The following is a 16,373-nucleotide window of genomic DNA, read 5'->3' on the forward strand; positions in this document are numbered from 1 at the left end:
ATTATCATGAAATTGATGAAAGGTAATTATATGTCATAATTAAAGTTAGTTTCAGTGTTTGGCGTCATCAAAAACTAAGTATTTAGTGAATATCATGGATGCATGTCTTATTAGAGTTATAATGTCCATAGTTATAATTCTTGATGAATTATGGGTATTATGAAACTCGCCAAACTTGTTACAGAGAATTCACCAAGTTGGCGGGGGACCCGATTATGGAAATATAGCCTACATCAGTGATTTCCAACATTCGCGCTAACGCCCCCTTGGGGGCGGTAGAAGCTACAGGTATAACATAGGATCCTATGGGTTAGATTGCACGTAACAGCTTCGGTATAAGGGGCATGTCAACTTGGCAACTTTTTTCCAACAATAAGTCGCCAGCGCTGGCACACTGTGGCCATTGTCTGCTGTGGCAATAGCATTGTGGACAACAAGTTGTTGTTCTAGAATGTTCTTTGTTAAAAAAATACAGTGAGATGGCGCTGGTGGTTGTTTTCTATTGTTTAAAACTTCCAACTGCCAATTTCAAATGTGTCTTCGTTCTCTCTTTTTTTCTGCCAAATGACACCACCTTATAGCTGCTACGTTTTGAATGATTTGAGAAATCATTCATTTTCTCTTCCTTCCATGTATATAATGTATTGTGTGTGTCGGATTAAGTATTGGATATATCTTCCCTCAGGTTGTACCTTTTAATATTTTCCAATATTTATTCTTTTCTACATACAGGATGCCTCATCCTGTTCACATTTACTTTTCTTATTTATTTTATTTAAAAGAACCTGGGTTCCTAGTTATTTAATAATACATAGAATATATTTATATATTCCGACCGTTATTTATTTAAAAGCGTCCCACAGCCTCATCTATATATATAAAATTGATTTTCTGTGTGTGTGTGTGTGTATGTTCTCTATACAAATCTACAATTTTAGATCGATCGTGGCCAAATTTTGCATATATATCAAATGGGACCTGGCTTGAACGATAGGCTACTTTAAAATTTCGTCAGCCCAGGGCAAATGCCCCAAATGGGCAAAAAACTGTCCAGCAACAATGGTTTTTGTGCCTCAACGATTACTTTCCGAACGTTTACTTTGGTTACCATGATTCCCCAGCAATGCGTTTCAGACGTGTATATGCCTTTACAACGGTTTGTCACTTCTTTAATCCTGTTAGTATATGTATAATAGTTTATGCCTTTATAATGGTTTGCCACATTTTCAATATACTCTCAGTAATGAGGCTTTTTGAATAGACGTCATAATCATCATCAGCATCGCTTTGAGAGTCAGGAAAAGGGTGATCCTCATAGAAATCAGTGCTAAAATTGTCGTTTTTACTGTAGAAATGCGGAAATTAGTGGGATTTTCCGCCCCATCAATAATTTTAAAAATTGTATTAAATTCTCGATTTTTGAAATATTGAGTTCGCTTAGAGATAGATATACGAGGCCCAGGAGATTAAATATGCAGTAATTAGCCAGACCTACTTTTGAGTTGGACATTCATGCAATAACATTGATTTCAACAAAAAAGCCTTATTGAAGAAAACCTGGGCAGCGCCGGGTATTATAGCTAGTATCATATATTCATTAACCCAGAAATCATATCTTATTTTTCATTTCATATTTTTCATATTGTTTTTATTATTTTCTATGCTGGCGATTTTTTTTTTTCGCCGCCCATTATGTGTCTAACGGCCTTGGCGACTTTTGGTGGGGTTATCTGACACATTTGGCGCCGAATGTGTCCGGGGCAGTGATGGTGACTTGTGGGAAATTTCCCATATTCGTGGGAAAAATTGGCCAAAATTTGTCTAAATGGGAAATTTCTTAGCATTTGTGGGAGATTTTGAGAGTTCGTCAAACAAAATAATTTTTTGAAATTATTTATATTTTCATTATAATTTTTCATTATATTTTTATTATAATTTTTCATTATAATTTTTCATTATATTTTTATTATAATTTTTCATTATATTTTTATTATAATTTTTCATTATATTTTTATTATAATTTTTCATTATATTTTTATTATAATTTTTATATATTTTTCCTGGTAGGTGGCAGCACATTTTACTGAATGTGTGGGAGAAATTTAGTCAAATAGAAAATTTTTGAGGGAAATTCCGCTCCACAAGGTTATCACTGCTCCAGGGTCACATCTGGTCTTTGAACAATGGGTTAAGAATGCATATGTTATAAAGGCAAATCATTGCTCATATACCCAAACATTCGTAACCCGAGTCTGTTATTAATCAAAGTTCTACTGTAGCATAATCTTTATATGTTTCCAAGTGTATCCCTTATGATCTGTTTTTTCGAATGAACCAATTTATGATTTAGTTCTGTATTATTTTTGATGTAGGATATTGCTCACAAGCTAATTGATGCCTGTAATGTTGTAGCTAGTGCAAGTTTGGAACAGACTACATGGCTATGGAAAAGCCTACGTCCCGTACACCTCTCTGACCTGGCTGTGAGAAATGATAATGAAAATGGTAAAATTTTATACTATTATTAATTAATTAAATTATCAAGTTATTAATATTATTCAAATCCCATTTTAACGAATACTGTTGTAGCGAAAATCTTGTTTTAATGAGCATTTTTCCAATCCACCAAATAAGTATGTTTACATACACTATCTACCAATAAGTATTTGGACACCTATGCAAATGTCGATATCTGCGGTCCTGAGATACGTCACGCCCTCTGCCGGTATATATCGTGTAGGAAACAACATCGGCATTAGTCGCATGCAAGATGCCGCGCAGTTCGGAGCTCTCTGATTTCGAGAAAGGTATAATTATCGGGTGTCACAAAAATGACCGATCCTTAAGGGACATATCTAGCGAACTGAAGTACCCAAAATCGACAGTGGCCTATGTGATTAAGAAGTGGAAGGTGAGCTGTGATTGTCGGAATTTGCCCCAAGTCGGCAGACCAACGAAACTGGGAGATAGAGACCGACGGTTGCTGTCCAGAGAAATTCGGAAGCCAGCTGTCATACTGCGAGGTTAACCAAGGCTTGGTATGGTGCCAATGGGGTTCATGGGATTGGACTGGCCTGCCCAGAGCCCAGACCTGAACCCTATCGAGAACCTCTGGGACGAGTTGGATTGCCAAATTAAGGGGTGCCCTACCTGTTCGAAATCGGTGAAGGAACTGACATGTCTTCTCCAAGCCGAGTGGAAAAAAATACCACTAGCCATCACACAAGGACTTGTGGAAAATATGCCCCGGAGGGTTCACGCTGTAATTGCCTCTCGTGGAGGCTCTACCAACTATTGATTTTGAATAAAGTTAGTTTTTCTTTTCTATCACAGGTGTCCAAATACTTATTGGTAGATAGTGTAGAAACAATACATAAACCTGGAATTCCTTTATAACGAGATTTCGTTATTGATATTGTTATGATTTGTCCCTTTTTAATTTTGTCACAGTATATGAAGGAAACACAATTTTCACAATTGCTGAACATTACTGCTACAGAAAGGCTTGGTTTCAAGGTTTCTTTATCTTAATTTTCTTTTAATTTTTCCAAAAAATTTTAAGATAAGGTAATTTTGACTGCAGTAAGTTTTTTTTTTTATAGTGAAACTACTCCAATAGTGCTAGACAGATCTCTAAAAAATGCAATATTTTATATTCCCAAAAAATATCATCTGTGATGAAATAAATTGATTAATTTTTAAGCGGGAGACTCCGGATTTTTCATTCTTTCTTTTGCTCTCCGGATTTTAGCCACAAATTAGATTTTATGCGAGCTTTCACGTTTTCGTGATGTCAATTACTGCCGTCGTTGTTAAGGAAAACACCCATAGAGGACAGTCGTGGTCATTTCCATCGAGCAGCTGTAAAAAAAAGTCTTGGTGACTACATTTAAGCAACTGGCAAAGACGTGACTGTTTATGTAGCATTTATAGGCAATCATTTATCAGAGGGAAGGCCCTTGTTTGCCGAAATTCCTATATAATCGTTATTGTATTTCATTAACAGCTGTGCGGTAAACACAAGTTTTTTCATAAAAGTTTTAAACATAAGTTTTTCCGTCAGTAGCTTTGTATTTTTGAAATTTTTTGTTCCCTCTGATTAAATATGAATTCAGAAAGAAAATATACAACTTTAGGCTATATTAAACTTTTAAGAGTTCATATGCCCAAGATTATCAATCACTGATAGCATCTACTAAAGGAAACACTTATATTTTATGAACAGTATGTAGATGTGATTCTGCATGAAAAGACTGACATGGAATTACATTCTGCTCAGGGGCAATGTAGAACCTGCCTTAAGGGGGAGGGGGGGGAATGGAACTTTTTAAATTGATAAAAAATAATAATTTTTTAAAGTGAATTATTTCTTTTGATCATGTGTATGAGTATGAGTGTTTGATTATGTGTATGCAGAGGGGGGGGGGTATATAGCCCCTTCGCGAGAATCTCCAGATTACTGGATTCCAAAAGTTGGTACGTCTGCACTAATTATTATTTTCTTTGCTGCTGCCATTGGAAAAGAATTTACAATTACAATTCACCTTGCGTATAGAATCGTAGCGAATTCATGGTATGGGACAAGACTTGTGCAGGCGTTAGGCTAGGACTTAACCAGTGCACACTGAAAAAATTGGGCTTTGTGGCATTTACCTTTGGTTATAATTTTCAAGAGTATGTGTGCAAACTGGAAGGCAGGTGTGAAGGCTGGATGGGGGTCTAGTATACCCCTGAAAGCATACACAGGATTGACCCGACCCTTTGAGGGACACGAGAAATCTTTAAAGAAAGAGTTTTTACTAACCTTAATAAAGACATTTTAAACCAATAGGTATTGATTCGATACAAAAGTATTTTCTTTTGATACATTTTCATTTATTTTTACAAAAACATTTTATTTTTTAATAGTCATTTGGAGTGTACAGGACCCATACCTGCATAAGTCTAAGGTTAAGAATGCCCTGGGCTTAGTTTATGGAAATTTTATAGGCCTAACATCTGATTCCAAAAAAGAGGAGCGTGAAAGAGGAATTTTGCTATATACTTTCATTTCCAATATGATCTTCAATTATTTTCCACCATATGGTTGATACCGTATGAAAAATTGTACACTAATGAAAAAATCAAATTTGCAGGGGTGGGAACTCTGCGGCAATTGTACCGCACTGTGCCTAAACTAATATCTTGCGCCATCCTGCTCCAATAGCGTATTTTTGCATTTTCTGCCCCAAATAGCGTATTTTTGCATTTTCTGCCCCAAATAGCGAATTTCGCCTCATTATGCCTGGAATTTCGGAAAGGGCGCCAAAAAATTTTTGTTCCTGCTAGCCACGAAACGTTTCTTTACAAGAAAGAGCGTGTTTTATTCCACTATACTTAAACTATCGCCTTAGACTATCGGCCCCTGATCGGGCTTTCTATCGCAAAATCCTGATATTGTCCGTGATCGTTTAACTGAAGATGGTTTGCAATGCCTTTCAGCTTTAAAGTGCAAATTCGAGTGTTTCCGTTTAAAAAAAAAAGTCGTCACTGGAAGCAGCAGAAATTACTGTAGTCGATTGTCATTGTGTTAAATCTCGATTTTTCGTGAAAAAAATTTTCATTCTGGGAGTAAAAGGCGCATGTCCGCCGAATTACGAATGTTAGTGTAGAAACTTTGCCTAATAACGAGCGTTAAATCGCTAATTTTGCCGAATAACGAGCGTTAAATCGCTAATGTCGCCGAATAACGAGCGTTAAATCGTCAATATCGCCAAATAACGAGCGTTAAATCGTCAATCTCGCCAAATAGCGAGTGTCAGATCGCCAATCTCGCCAGATAATGAGTGCTGAATCGCCAAACATCGAGTTGTTTGTTCCGAAATTCTCTCCCATTTTGCAACAATTTCTTTCCAAGTATAAAAAAATTGAAAAATTATAAAATTTTTTTAGCTCATTTGAAGTGCTGCTGTTCAAGGCAGCAAATAGTGCCCACAGTAACCAAAAATCATCTTACATAGACGGGTGCAAAAAATTTTATAATAGCCGCTCTTTCAAACAAGGTATCAAAAGCCTAAAACACAAAAATCAAGCTGACGAAAAGATGTTTGATAACAAAAGACAGTGCAGTTTTATTTTGAAAAGGGTTGAGGGTTAACGAAAATATTCTTGTTAATTTCACTGTTCCTATTTATAAATATCTGCTCCGAATCCCATATTTTGCTGCTACAAATCCCGAATTTGCTGCTCCAAATCCTGAATTTGCTGCTCCAAAACTGCTCAGAATCCTGAATTTTGCTGCTCCGAAATGGACTTAGTCACTTCCCACCCCTGAGCATTTCATTCCATGTGGACACTGGATCAGATGTTTCGCTACTCCCTGCAGGCAACACTGACAAATGCCAACTGTTTCTCTAGCTTTCTGCTGCAAATTCGTCTCCAATAAATGTCTATGGTGAGCAGACAGTCACTTTAGATTTTCAACTCAGTAGAGGCTTCTGGTGACTTTCCTCTTGGCCACTGTACCGAAACCTATCCTTGGAGCCAATTCGTTGTACAACTTTCTTCGATGGCGATGTCTCCTCAACATGAGAACGAAACTCACTGCACAATGTCAACTAAAAGTAGTCAGAAGTGCTCTCTCAATCAAATTTTTTGATGGTGATGCAATTTATCAAAGCATGTTCAATAAATCTTTGCAGAACACCAAACCATGTTGTGAACATATCAGACAACATATTACATGTATCAGGCATACAGAACCAAGTCTATGATGCTCTTTCTAGAATACAAGCCATTGCATGCCCTCCATCAATAGACTATTCCAGGATTGCAGAAGCTCAAGAGACCAACAGCAAACTCAAGCATTCCTCATTAAAACTGAACAACTGCAATTTAGTTGGTGTAATTAAACCACTCTGGTATGACACATCTTCCAATTAAGTACGCCAATGTATACTGAGCATTCTTTGAAGACACGTTTTCAATGTTCTTTCCAATCTATGTCATCCAGGCATCAAAGCTGAAACACGTCTTGTCTGCAATTGCTTTGTATGGCCTTCAATTCAAAAAGACTGCACCACCTGGACCCGATGTTGTGGGTCTTGCCAAAAGTCAAAGGTGCACAAACATATTGTTTACGCTCCAGGATAAATAGAAATGCCAGATGCTCACTTCAAGCACGCCCACATCGATATCATCAGTCCCCTTTCCTCATCCCGAAGTTATACATATTGCCTCACCTGCATCGATCAATTTAGCCGTTGGATGAAAGTCTTACCGATGCCAGACATGACATCGCCAGCCACTGTTGCTTCAACATTCTTTTCTGGTTGGATCAGTTGTTTCTGAACCCAGAGAAAATAACAGACCAAGGTCGACAATTTGAAAGCTTCATCTTTCCCAATCTCACTAAACTCCTTGGCATTCAGCACATCAGGAAGGCACCTTATCATCCTCAAGCTAATGGGATGATCGAGTTCATTGACAATACTAAAAGCAGCTCTTATAGCTAAACTGAACATGAACTGTGTGAACACACTTCCAACAGTCCTGTTAGGGCTATGATCCTGCTACAAAGAAGATCTCAAAGCCACACCAGCGCAATTTCTATACAGCACAGAGCTCCGATTGCCTGTGCAACCTATCAATAAATTACATTCCCGAATTCTTTTTATGATCCACAGACAACAAATTGAAAACAAAACAATATTTTCAGCCAGAAGAAAAAATATTTTTAACAATTAAATTTCCCTTCCTTTTTTTGTTAACATTTCAAACATGAAACTCAATGATCATAAACTGTGAATCACAAAACAGCTCTACAAAAAATAACAATGAACTATCTCACCAACATGAAGTCTCCATCGGTTATCGATTTTAGTCACACATTCAAATCAGTCTGATCAAGTTCAGATATCCAGAGCAAGTTCATCACTGCACTACACAAACTATTAGTTCGTAATCAATTCATCAAAGGATCCCCCATCGTGCAAAACATTTTCATTCCGGGCGTAAAAAGCACATGTCCGCCGAATTACGAATATTAGTTTAGAAACTTTGCCGAATAACGAGCTTTAAATCGGCAATGTTGCCGAATAACGATCATTAAATCGCCAATATCGAGTTCAATCGAGTTCATTGACAATACTAAAAGCAGCTCTTATAGCTAAACTGAACATGAACTGTGTGAACACACTTCCAACAGTCCTGTTAGGGCTATGATCCTGCTACAAAGAAGATCTCAAAGCCACACCAGCGCAATTTCTATACAGCACAGAGCTCCGATTGCCTGTGCAACCTATCAATAAATTACATTCCCGAATTCTTTTTATGATCCACAGACAACAAATTGAAAACAAAACAATATTTTCAGCCAGAAGAAAAAATATTTTTAACAATTAAATTTCCCTTCCTTTTTTTGTTAACATTTCAAACATGAAACTCAATGATCATAAACTGTGAATCACAAAACAGCTCTACAAAAAATAACAATGAACTATCTCACCAACATGAAGTCTCCATCGGTTATCGATTTTAGTCACACATTCAAATCAGTCTGATCAAGTTCAGATATCCAGAGCAAGTTCATCACTGCACTACACAAACTATTAGTTCGTAATCAATTCATCAAAGGATCCCCCATCGTGCAAAACATTTTCATTCCGGGCGTAAAAAGCGCATGTCCGCCGAATTACAAATATTAGTTTAGAAACTTTGCCGAATAACGAGCTTTAAATCGGCAATGTTGCCGAATAACGATCATTAAATCGCGTCCATGGCATCATTACGGATGGCTTGTCATTCTGTATTCGAGGCCTGTCTGGCTGCCTCAAAATTCATAGCATAGACAAGAGCACCTCTCACATCCTTGTATTCCCCCAGACGCAGCACCTGCTGGATGTCTGGATCCTTGATAAAATTGACGAAGCATTTGCAAGATCATTCAATTCATTCCTGATGTCTGGCAGGCAATCTCGGTACACCAACTGCGAGAGCTTCTCAGTGTTCGTGGCAAGTTCTTGCAATATTTCCGCAGCTTTCTGCTTCCTGGTCTTCAGTTTCAGCTGGTGAAAGTTCTCAGCTCAAGCATATTCGTCAGAGCTTAATAGCTGGATCGGTCTTCGGCATCCAGTGTCTGGCACTTCGACAGCTCATCCTCGCAGTGTAGCGGCTAAGTGGAAGGCCTTGAGAACACAGTCCCATCTGTTTGCAGAGGTGATCAACTCATACTGAGTCGTGTAGATCATTCACTATGTCCTTCCATCGTATGTCGAGGGCTTGATGTTCAGCCGATTGACATCTGCTATGGCTGTCAAGACCTGCTGATCATCTGCAGTAAACATAGGCTCTTGAATTTTCTTTTCCAGCTTTTGTGTCCTCATTGAGACCGCCATTAGACTTGTTCCAAGACAGCTTTCATTTCCTGGGGGTAAGTTATATTTTCATGGCATTGACCATTCCATTCCCTAATTTCAACTGCTGCGATGTTTTTTTTCCACACCAGCAAAGGCAGAGGTAATGTCTTTCTTAACAGTGGCAACATCATCTTTGACTTCAGTGACATCATCCTTGATGGCAGCAATGAAATTTTTGACAGCTGAGCTCCTGATTTCTATATTTTTATTCGCTGCAGCGATGGAGGTATTGGCGGTGGAAAGATTTGTTCATCTTGTCCACTATGCTTGATTTCATCTGTTCCATTACAGACAACAGCTAGTTCAGTTGTTATCACACCTCATTTTTGCCATTCAAGTCTTTGAATTATCTCACTTCTGACACCAAATTGTTCCTGATAACATCTCTCACTAGCACTAGATGGCAAAGCATAAAGTAAAATTCAAAGTATGACACCGGTTTATTTCAGAGAACAGTTATTTATACATATTTACAAGCAGACATTTTGAGGAAACACATTAAAAACAGATGCTGCTTTGTTCAATGGGGAAAGGGGGGAAGGCAATGCCAGCTAGAAAATTTACATGAGTCATTACACAGTTGACAACTTTTTACAAAGTTTACTCAGTTGGCTAGGACATTATGTTGGTAGTCAAAAGATTGTAAGTTTGACCCTAGTCTTATTTCAGATGAATAGACATTTTTCATTAAACTGTTGAACCAGTTCTCATTTCCAGTGTTGGTTCTAGAAAATTCTAAACTATTCTTTAACTGATCTGTGCATGCTCCTGTTTTAACCATGTATTCCTATTAAACCAAGAGAGCTTTCAGTTTACCTGTAATGCTAGTAGTGTTTAAAACTTGATGAATTTATTCGTCTTATTTGCTTTGTTACAATTTATATGTTTTTCCATAAGCACTCGAGAGAGTAAAGCATGAAGCAGTTTGAAGGACAACACAGATTTTTCTCACAGGACAGCTATTTACCCACATTTATTTGCAAGCAGAGATTCTAAAAACTGAGAAAGACTTCGCTAACAAACAACAGATCTTGTCTTCAAGGAAAAGCTCAATAAAACTTCTAGTTCTCTTGTGGTGGCGCTTTTGTGTAGGCAGAGAAAAGTTTAGAAGCTTGTTGGAGGATCTTTTGACTTCATGACAATGACAATGTATCAGTGCTGTTGCTAAACATGTTAGGTTTATCGTCAATTTGGTAAAATTTACAGAGGAATGCAAAAATGGCTATTTACAAGGGGGAAAATGTCGTAATAAATGATAAATAAGGACTATTTACATAATTTTCATAACATACAATAGAACCTCCCTTAGTGGACACTTTTCTGATTTCCGGTCTAGAGAAATAGGCTTTAATGTATTTTGCTCCCTGTTAGCGGTTATTCTCGATAGTGAGCATCAGGCAACTCAAATTTTTTCTTAATTAACTCTAATTTATTTATTTTTGTTCATAAATCGAGAATTTATTGTATATTGATATATTTATTATATCGTGTACTACGGTGATTATGCATAATCTTGTATAGATAAATATTATAATCATAATTAATTGAATAATTAACTAAACATAACTATCGTCCAGGATGCTGATTCCAAATTTTAATGTTGGTATTGTTTGCACATGTTGATACTTTTCAAGAAAACCAACATTATAAGACTGATAATGGTTCTTATCTCTCTAGGCTTATTTAAATTTTATTCAATACTTATTGCAAAATATGTGTAGTGCATGTAGCATGTACGGGTAAAAATAATTAATTGGTTTAATGAAGTAAAAAAACTGTTATAAATTTTTCAATATTTATAGTAATTACTATAATTATGCATAATCGCCTTTAAAAATGTAGTGAAATTTAATCAAACTTTCCTTATCAAGACAATTCGTGATTATGCATAACCAATTGTGTATCACTTTTGCAGTAACATACATTTTTAACATTAGAATGCATAGGAACTGATAGTGACCGAAGGAAACGTTGTATAAATTTGAACGTTGTATAAGCAAGGTTCAACTGTATATCATACCTCCCCCAACGGTGGACACTCACTGTATGGTTAACGGACAAAATTTATGGTCCCATGGTTGTGCGTTAGGAAGAGGTTCTACTGTACACAATAATACAAAAAAACACAACATATAATTAAAATATATTAACCATGGTTCTCGCAAATTCATGTAAGGATTTGGACTTTTTTTTTTCAATGAGAGAAAATCCTAGGAAAGAGGATTTTTTTTGTTCTCTCCTTATGCAAAAACCCAAATCTTTTAGTCGTATAATGGGAATGATATAAGTTTTTTGGGAATATTTCCTCATCAGTATTTACTTCAGGTGTTAATTCAATGTACAAGTTTCATTCTTATGGAAGTAATTATTTTTCTCTCGATGCATGAGGGAGTAAAATAATTGTAATGATTTAACTTATCGATTGTGAAAGGTCTTTTTTTTTTCTTTCCTTAGGCCTGACTGGCCATATTTGAAAGTTTTCTTCATAACATAAATTGTTCTTTGTGACTCTCCAGGCAGTTCCGTCTTAAGGCCCAGGCACCTCAAGGAAAAAGTGGTCCTCACAAAAAGGACAACTGGTGGAAATTTTCATGAATTTGCTTGGTAGGGCTCAGAAAAATTACTTGTCCCGCCATAGGGCCCACCATGCTCTTAAGATAGTCCTCGATACTCTGTTGTCACTGCTCACTGTCTGTTGTCATCCATTCATCATTCAGGATTTTTTCACATAACAGTTGAAGAGTTCCATGACGTATGAGGAATGCCTATCCTTGCAGAAAATTTGAGAATTTGTGTCTGTGACATTTCTTTCAGAGCCATCTAAAAACAATTTTTTCATTAGTCTCGCGTCTTCATGCACTGCTCATGGTTATTGCTAATGATTCTTATGAAGTTTTATCTGCAGCAAACCAAATATATTGTATTGATGATTGAAAAGACCAGAGGACTTTTTTTCAGCATAATTATCTCCTGTGCCAAGAAAGATACAACTGTCACATAAAAGGAGAAAAAATGCAAAGCAACCTTAGTCACTGGATCCTCCCTCCAGCTTATTTTACCCTGAGAGACAGTAAACGGCCATCTGGAGAAATAGATGAACCCTGTTGTGGGTTGAACATGGCATTTCTGTGGGTTGGGGTGGGCATTGCTATCTTAACGCATGGGCCTACCCGGTGGCCTCAAAAAAATGAGAGGTAGTTGAATTTTTCGAGAATTTTCGAGTTAGGATCTCAGAAAAATCTTTTGGCCCTGGACCCACGATGCTCTTAAGAATGCCCCGGGAGTGTGAGTGCATTACTCTGGTCAAGATAAAAACTCTGTGGGGAAGAGCTTCAATTCAAGAGCCTTTCACAGTGCTATTGATTTTCGAGGAAAGAATGACACACTATAGCATAGTTTCCCAACCTGTTTTGTCCCATCGCCGTTTTCTACAGAAATTTTTTTCTCCCAATGTCCCCAACGTAGCTTCTACTGCCCCCCCCCCCCCTGGAAGATCATCCATCATCACCCCCCCCAGGGGGCATCAACTCCCACGTTGGGAATCACTGCTCTATAGTGAGAGAATATCTGAATTCATTAAAGCTTATTTTCTGGGGGAAAAACTAATTGAATACTCATCTTGATGTATAACTGAATGAATGATATTTCAATATATGAAAAATTGTATTGTTATAGCAAGACTGGACAAATCCCAAGCACCAGGTCACCATGGGGACTAAAAAATTGGAATTAGCACCAGGATTGTTTGGTTTAAACCAAGTGGTTTTTTTTAAAAAAAAAAGTTGTTTTTTTTTTCAAGAAGCCACTTTTATTTAAAAAAATGAAATAAAAGTGGTCTAAATATAATTTTTTCCCTTGAAAAATATCATATTGGTTTATTATTAGCCAAAATTTTTCATTTTTTACCACATTTTATATTCTTGGGGTACATTGTGATGGCATAAGATGGTATAAGTGGTTTTTTATAAGTGGTTTTTTTTAAAAAGTCTCATAAAAGTGGCTTGAATACATATATACATTTTTCATATGAAGTATATTAGATATTTGAAGTTATATACAGAAGCCAAAATTTCTCATTCTTACTGCATTTTCTAACCATTGGCTATATTTTGATGTTCTACCTTAAGCAAATTCATGAATCATCACAAATCTAAATGTAGTGGTGTATTATCTCACAGGATTTCCTTTTCCCTTCGCAAAGAAGCAGCAACAGCAGTGACACCATCATGCTAGGGGCAGGTGGTCCTATAATCTAATAAAGACACCAGCTGTCCTTAAAGGAGGAAGACTAGTGTACTAGTTGTTGCATTACCTCACATACATTTTCATTTTCTTTCCCATAGGAAGTAGCACATCTCACACTGTATATCATCCATCCTTAATATTCAACAGTTTTTTTTTAATACTTTCATGGTTAAGCCCAGTTAATCAAGGTTCTACTTTATAGTAGTAACAGATTTATGAAAAATAATCAGCTATATACAAAGTGTTATATATTATTAATTATAACTATCAATTATAATTAAAGTTTTTATTCCAAAACTATACAATATATACAACTACTAGTCAGAATGACTTGAAAATTTGCATGGATACACCTGAAGCAATGGAACTTTCTTTGGCAAAAGAAAAAAAGTGCAAGTAGTGCAAAATATTCAAGTAGATGATGCTGTACTTGGCCAGCGCTATAATCTATTTTGTGCAACCACATCATTTCAGCACCTCCACAGCATCAGTGTGTGGACGAAGATGCACATCACAATACTAGCAAAGCAGCTGCAGACGCATTTTGACAATAACTTAATGGATGCAACTTAACCCTTGCAACTTCTGGCTGGGGGGGGGGGGCACACCTCAAAATGTTACGAACAGTTGTCAGATTGCAAACTTTAGTGAATTGCAATCTCCAGCGCATCCCCTATGTGTTAGAAGTTCCTCAGGAATATTAACATGTGGGCGTGTTTGGTTTAATAAAGGTGACTTGCAAACACATCCATGGCATACTCTGATCTGTTGTTGAACAAGATTTTTTGTGCTTTCATCTCGTAGCCAGAACACAGTGGTCAACATATTTAACATTTCTTAAGTAAGTTGTAGTTATTTGTTCAATTACTTCATTTTTTGTGAATTCATGTCATTCTCATGAATTTTCAAGTCATTCTGACAATCTTTCTTTTTTTTAGTGTTTTGAAATCAGAACCTTAGTTATAGTCACCCTGTCAGTACTCCTATATAACTACACCCTGTATGTAATACCCAAATCATGGCTAATTAATCTGCATTATTTATGCTTCATTAAATACATTCTATTCACCTAATTTTTATTATAGTTTTTGCAAAATAGCTTCCTAATTAAGCATACTGAAATTAACTGGAGAAAACGTCTTCATATTATATGATTCAGGGTTTAAGCTATGATCACATTTTTTGCAAAGTGTGAAAGAAAATCTTAGAATGCGAAAGAAGTAGTAGCAACTTTCGCAAAAATGCGTACGGGAGGTACGAAACGAGTAGACATCCAACCAACAATCATTACTTTAGCATTGTAACATTTTACTAAAGCTTTTCCCCCCATTTGCTCTTTTTTGCGAAAGGAATTTTTTATCCAGCTTAAACCCTGATATGATTAATAATAACATTTAAAGAATTTTTTCAAATACGAAGTAATCCATTGAGTTAAGCAAAAAATAATTAAATTGCAAAAGTTAGTTTTTGTTAAAATATTTAAAATATTTATTGATTGATTAAATATGGGAATTTATAATAAATGAATTAATGATGGTTAACTGATTTATCTAAAACAAACTTTGACTTGGTAAATGTCTAAAATGAAAACATTTACAAGCGTATTTCAGACTTTTACCTTAACATATAAAGTATATAAACACTTTCCACATGCACAAATTCATTGAAAATTCCCGAGTAGAATATAAACAAGGTGCATGCGATGTGCAATGGTAGCACTTGGATAAATAATCTGTTTTCAATAATCTGAGTTTGTCTCGCTTCTGCACATCTGATGTTATCAAGACTGTATGGATATAATTTAAAGTAAGAAAATTAGTCTTTTTTTTTTTTTTTTTTTAATGTTTTAGAATACTTTGTTGGAGCCACGAGGGAAAAATTTAAAACAAGAGAGGCAAATGATATTGATAAAAATGATCAGTCTGAGGGTAGTATTAAAGCCTTGAATGTTTTAGCTAAAGTGAGTATTAATTTTTTTCTTTCTAATATCATGATTCAAAAATTTGTTGAATACAAATTCTAAGGTAATAAAAATGCAGATTGTTAGTCCATTTAGGCGTACAAAGGATGCAGCGCTCCTATTTTTCCTATTTTTAGAAATTTCCTCCTATTTTCCTATTTTCACCACAATCGGCCTTTTTTACTGCAATTCTCTCCTACTATTCCTATTTTATCCCTCTCTCCCTTTTGTTTACAGCTGAAATCTCACTATGAAAATTCTGAGAAACTGCAAAATGTCACTGCTTTCCCTCCCTTTTTGACGTATTTTATTTGCATCACAACTCTACTAAAAAAGAAGAAAAAAAATTTTCAGTTCCACTGGAGAGGGGACGACGAGAGCAAGGCCGTAGCGAGGGGGGGACTTGGGGGGTCTGCTCCCCCCCCCCCCCCCCCGAAATGTGAGAAAATGACCGAAAAAAGGGAAAAAGATGGCCAAATCCATTGTTCTGTCACTTTGGTCCCTCCCCGAAATGAAAGTGGTCCTCTCCCCCCCCCCCCCCCGATCGAAATTTCTGGCTATGTCCCTGGACGAGAGACAAGCGTATCTTTTCACCGACGCGCATAGTCAAAGTGTTAAAAACTGAAGTTCGGTGGGGAAAGCGAATCTGTTTCGTAGATCGGATGCCGTAAATAAGGAGGGAAGAGCAGGCTCTATCCATCCACACATGTGATTCAATGAGAGACTATAGGTTTCTCTCTCGTGGGATCCTGTAAGGAGAGTTCATCCCTGAA

General features: G+C 36.5%; 1 protein-coding gene across 6 annotated transcripts in view; it reads left to right on the forward strand.

The window, feature by feature from the left end:
• The window catches only part of LOC149069409 (protein DOP1A), a 727,510-nt gene that overhangs the window by 497,585 nt on the left and 213,552 nt on the right, over positions 1-16,373 (forward strand). For 5 of the 6 annotated variants that reach the window (XM_089250153.1, XM_089250154.1, XM_089250152.1 and 2 more), the window contains exons 21-22: positions 2,373-2,505; positions 15,491-15,600. In XM_089250153.1, the coding sequence (XP_089106279.1) occupies positions 2,373-2,505; positions 15,491-15,600 (243 nt within the window). The remainder of the gene's footprint in view (positions 1-2,372; positions 2,506-15,490; positions 15,601-16,373) is intronic. The other variant, XR_016195089.1, reaches the window with a different exon arrangement.

Source organism: Pholcus phalangioides, unplaced genomic scaffold (genome assembly GCF_987345545.1).
Source record: "Pholcus phalangioides strain wild (caught in Gottingen) unplaced genomic scaffold, Ppha-v1.0 ptg000022l_1, whole genome shotgun sequence".
In the NCBI taxonomy this organism is placed as follows: domain Eukaryota; kingdom Metazoa; phylum Arthropoda; class Arachnida; order Araneae; family Pholcidae; genus Pholcus; species Pholcus phalangioides.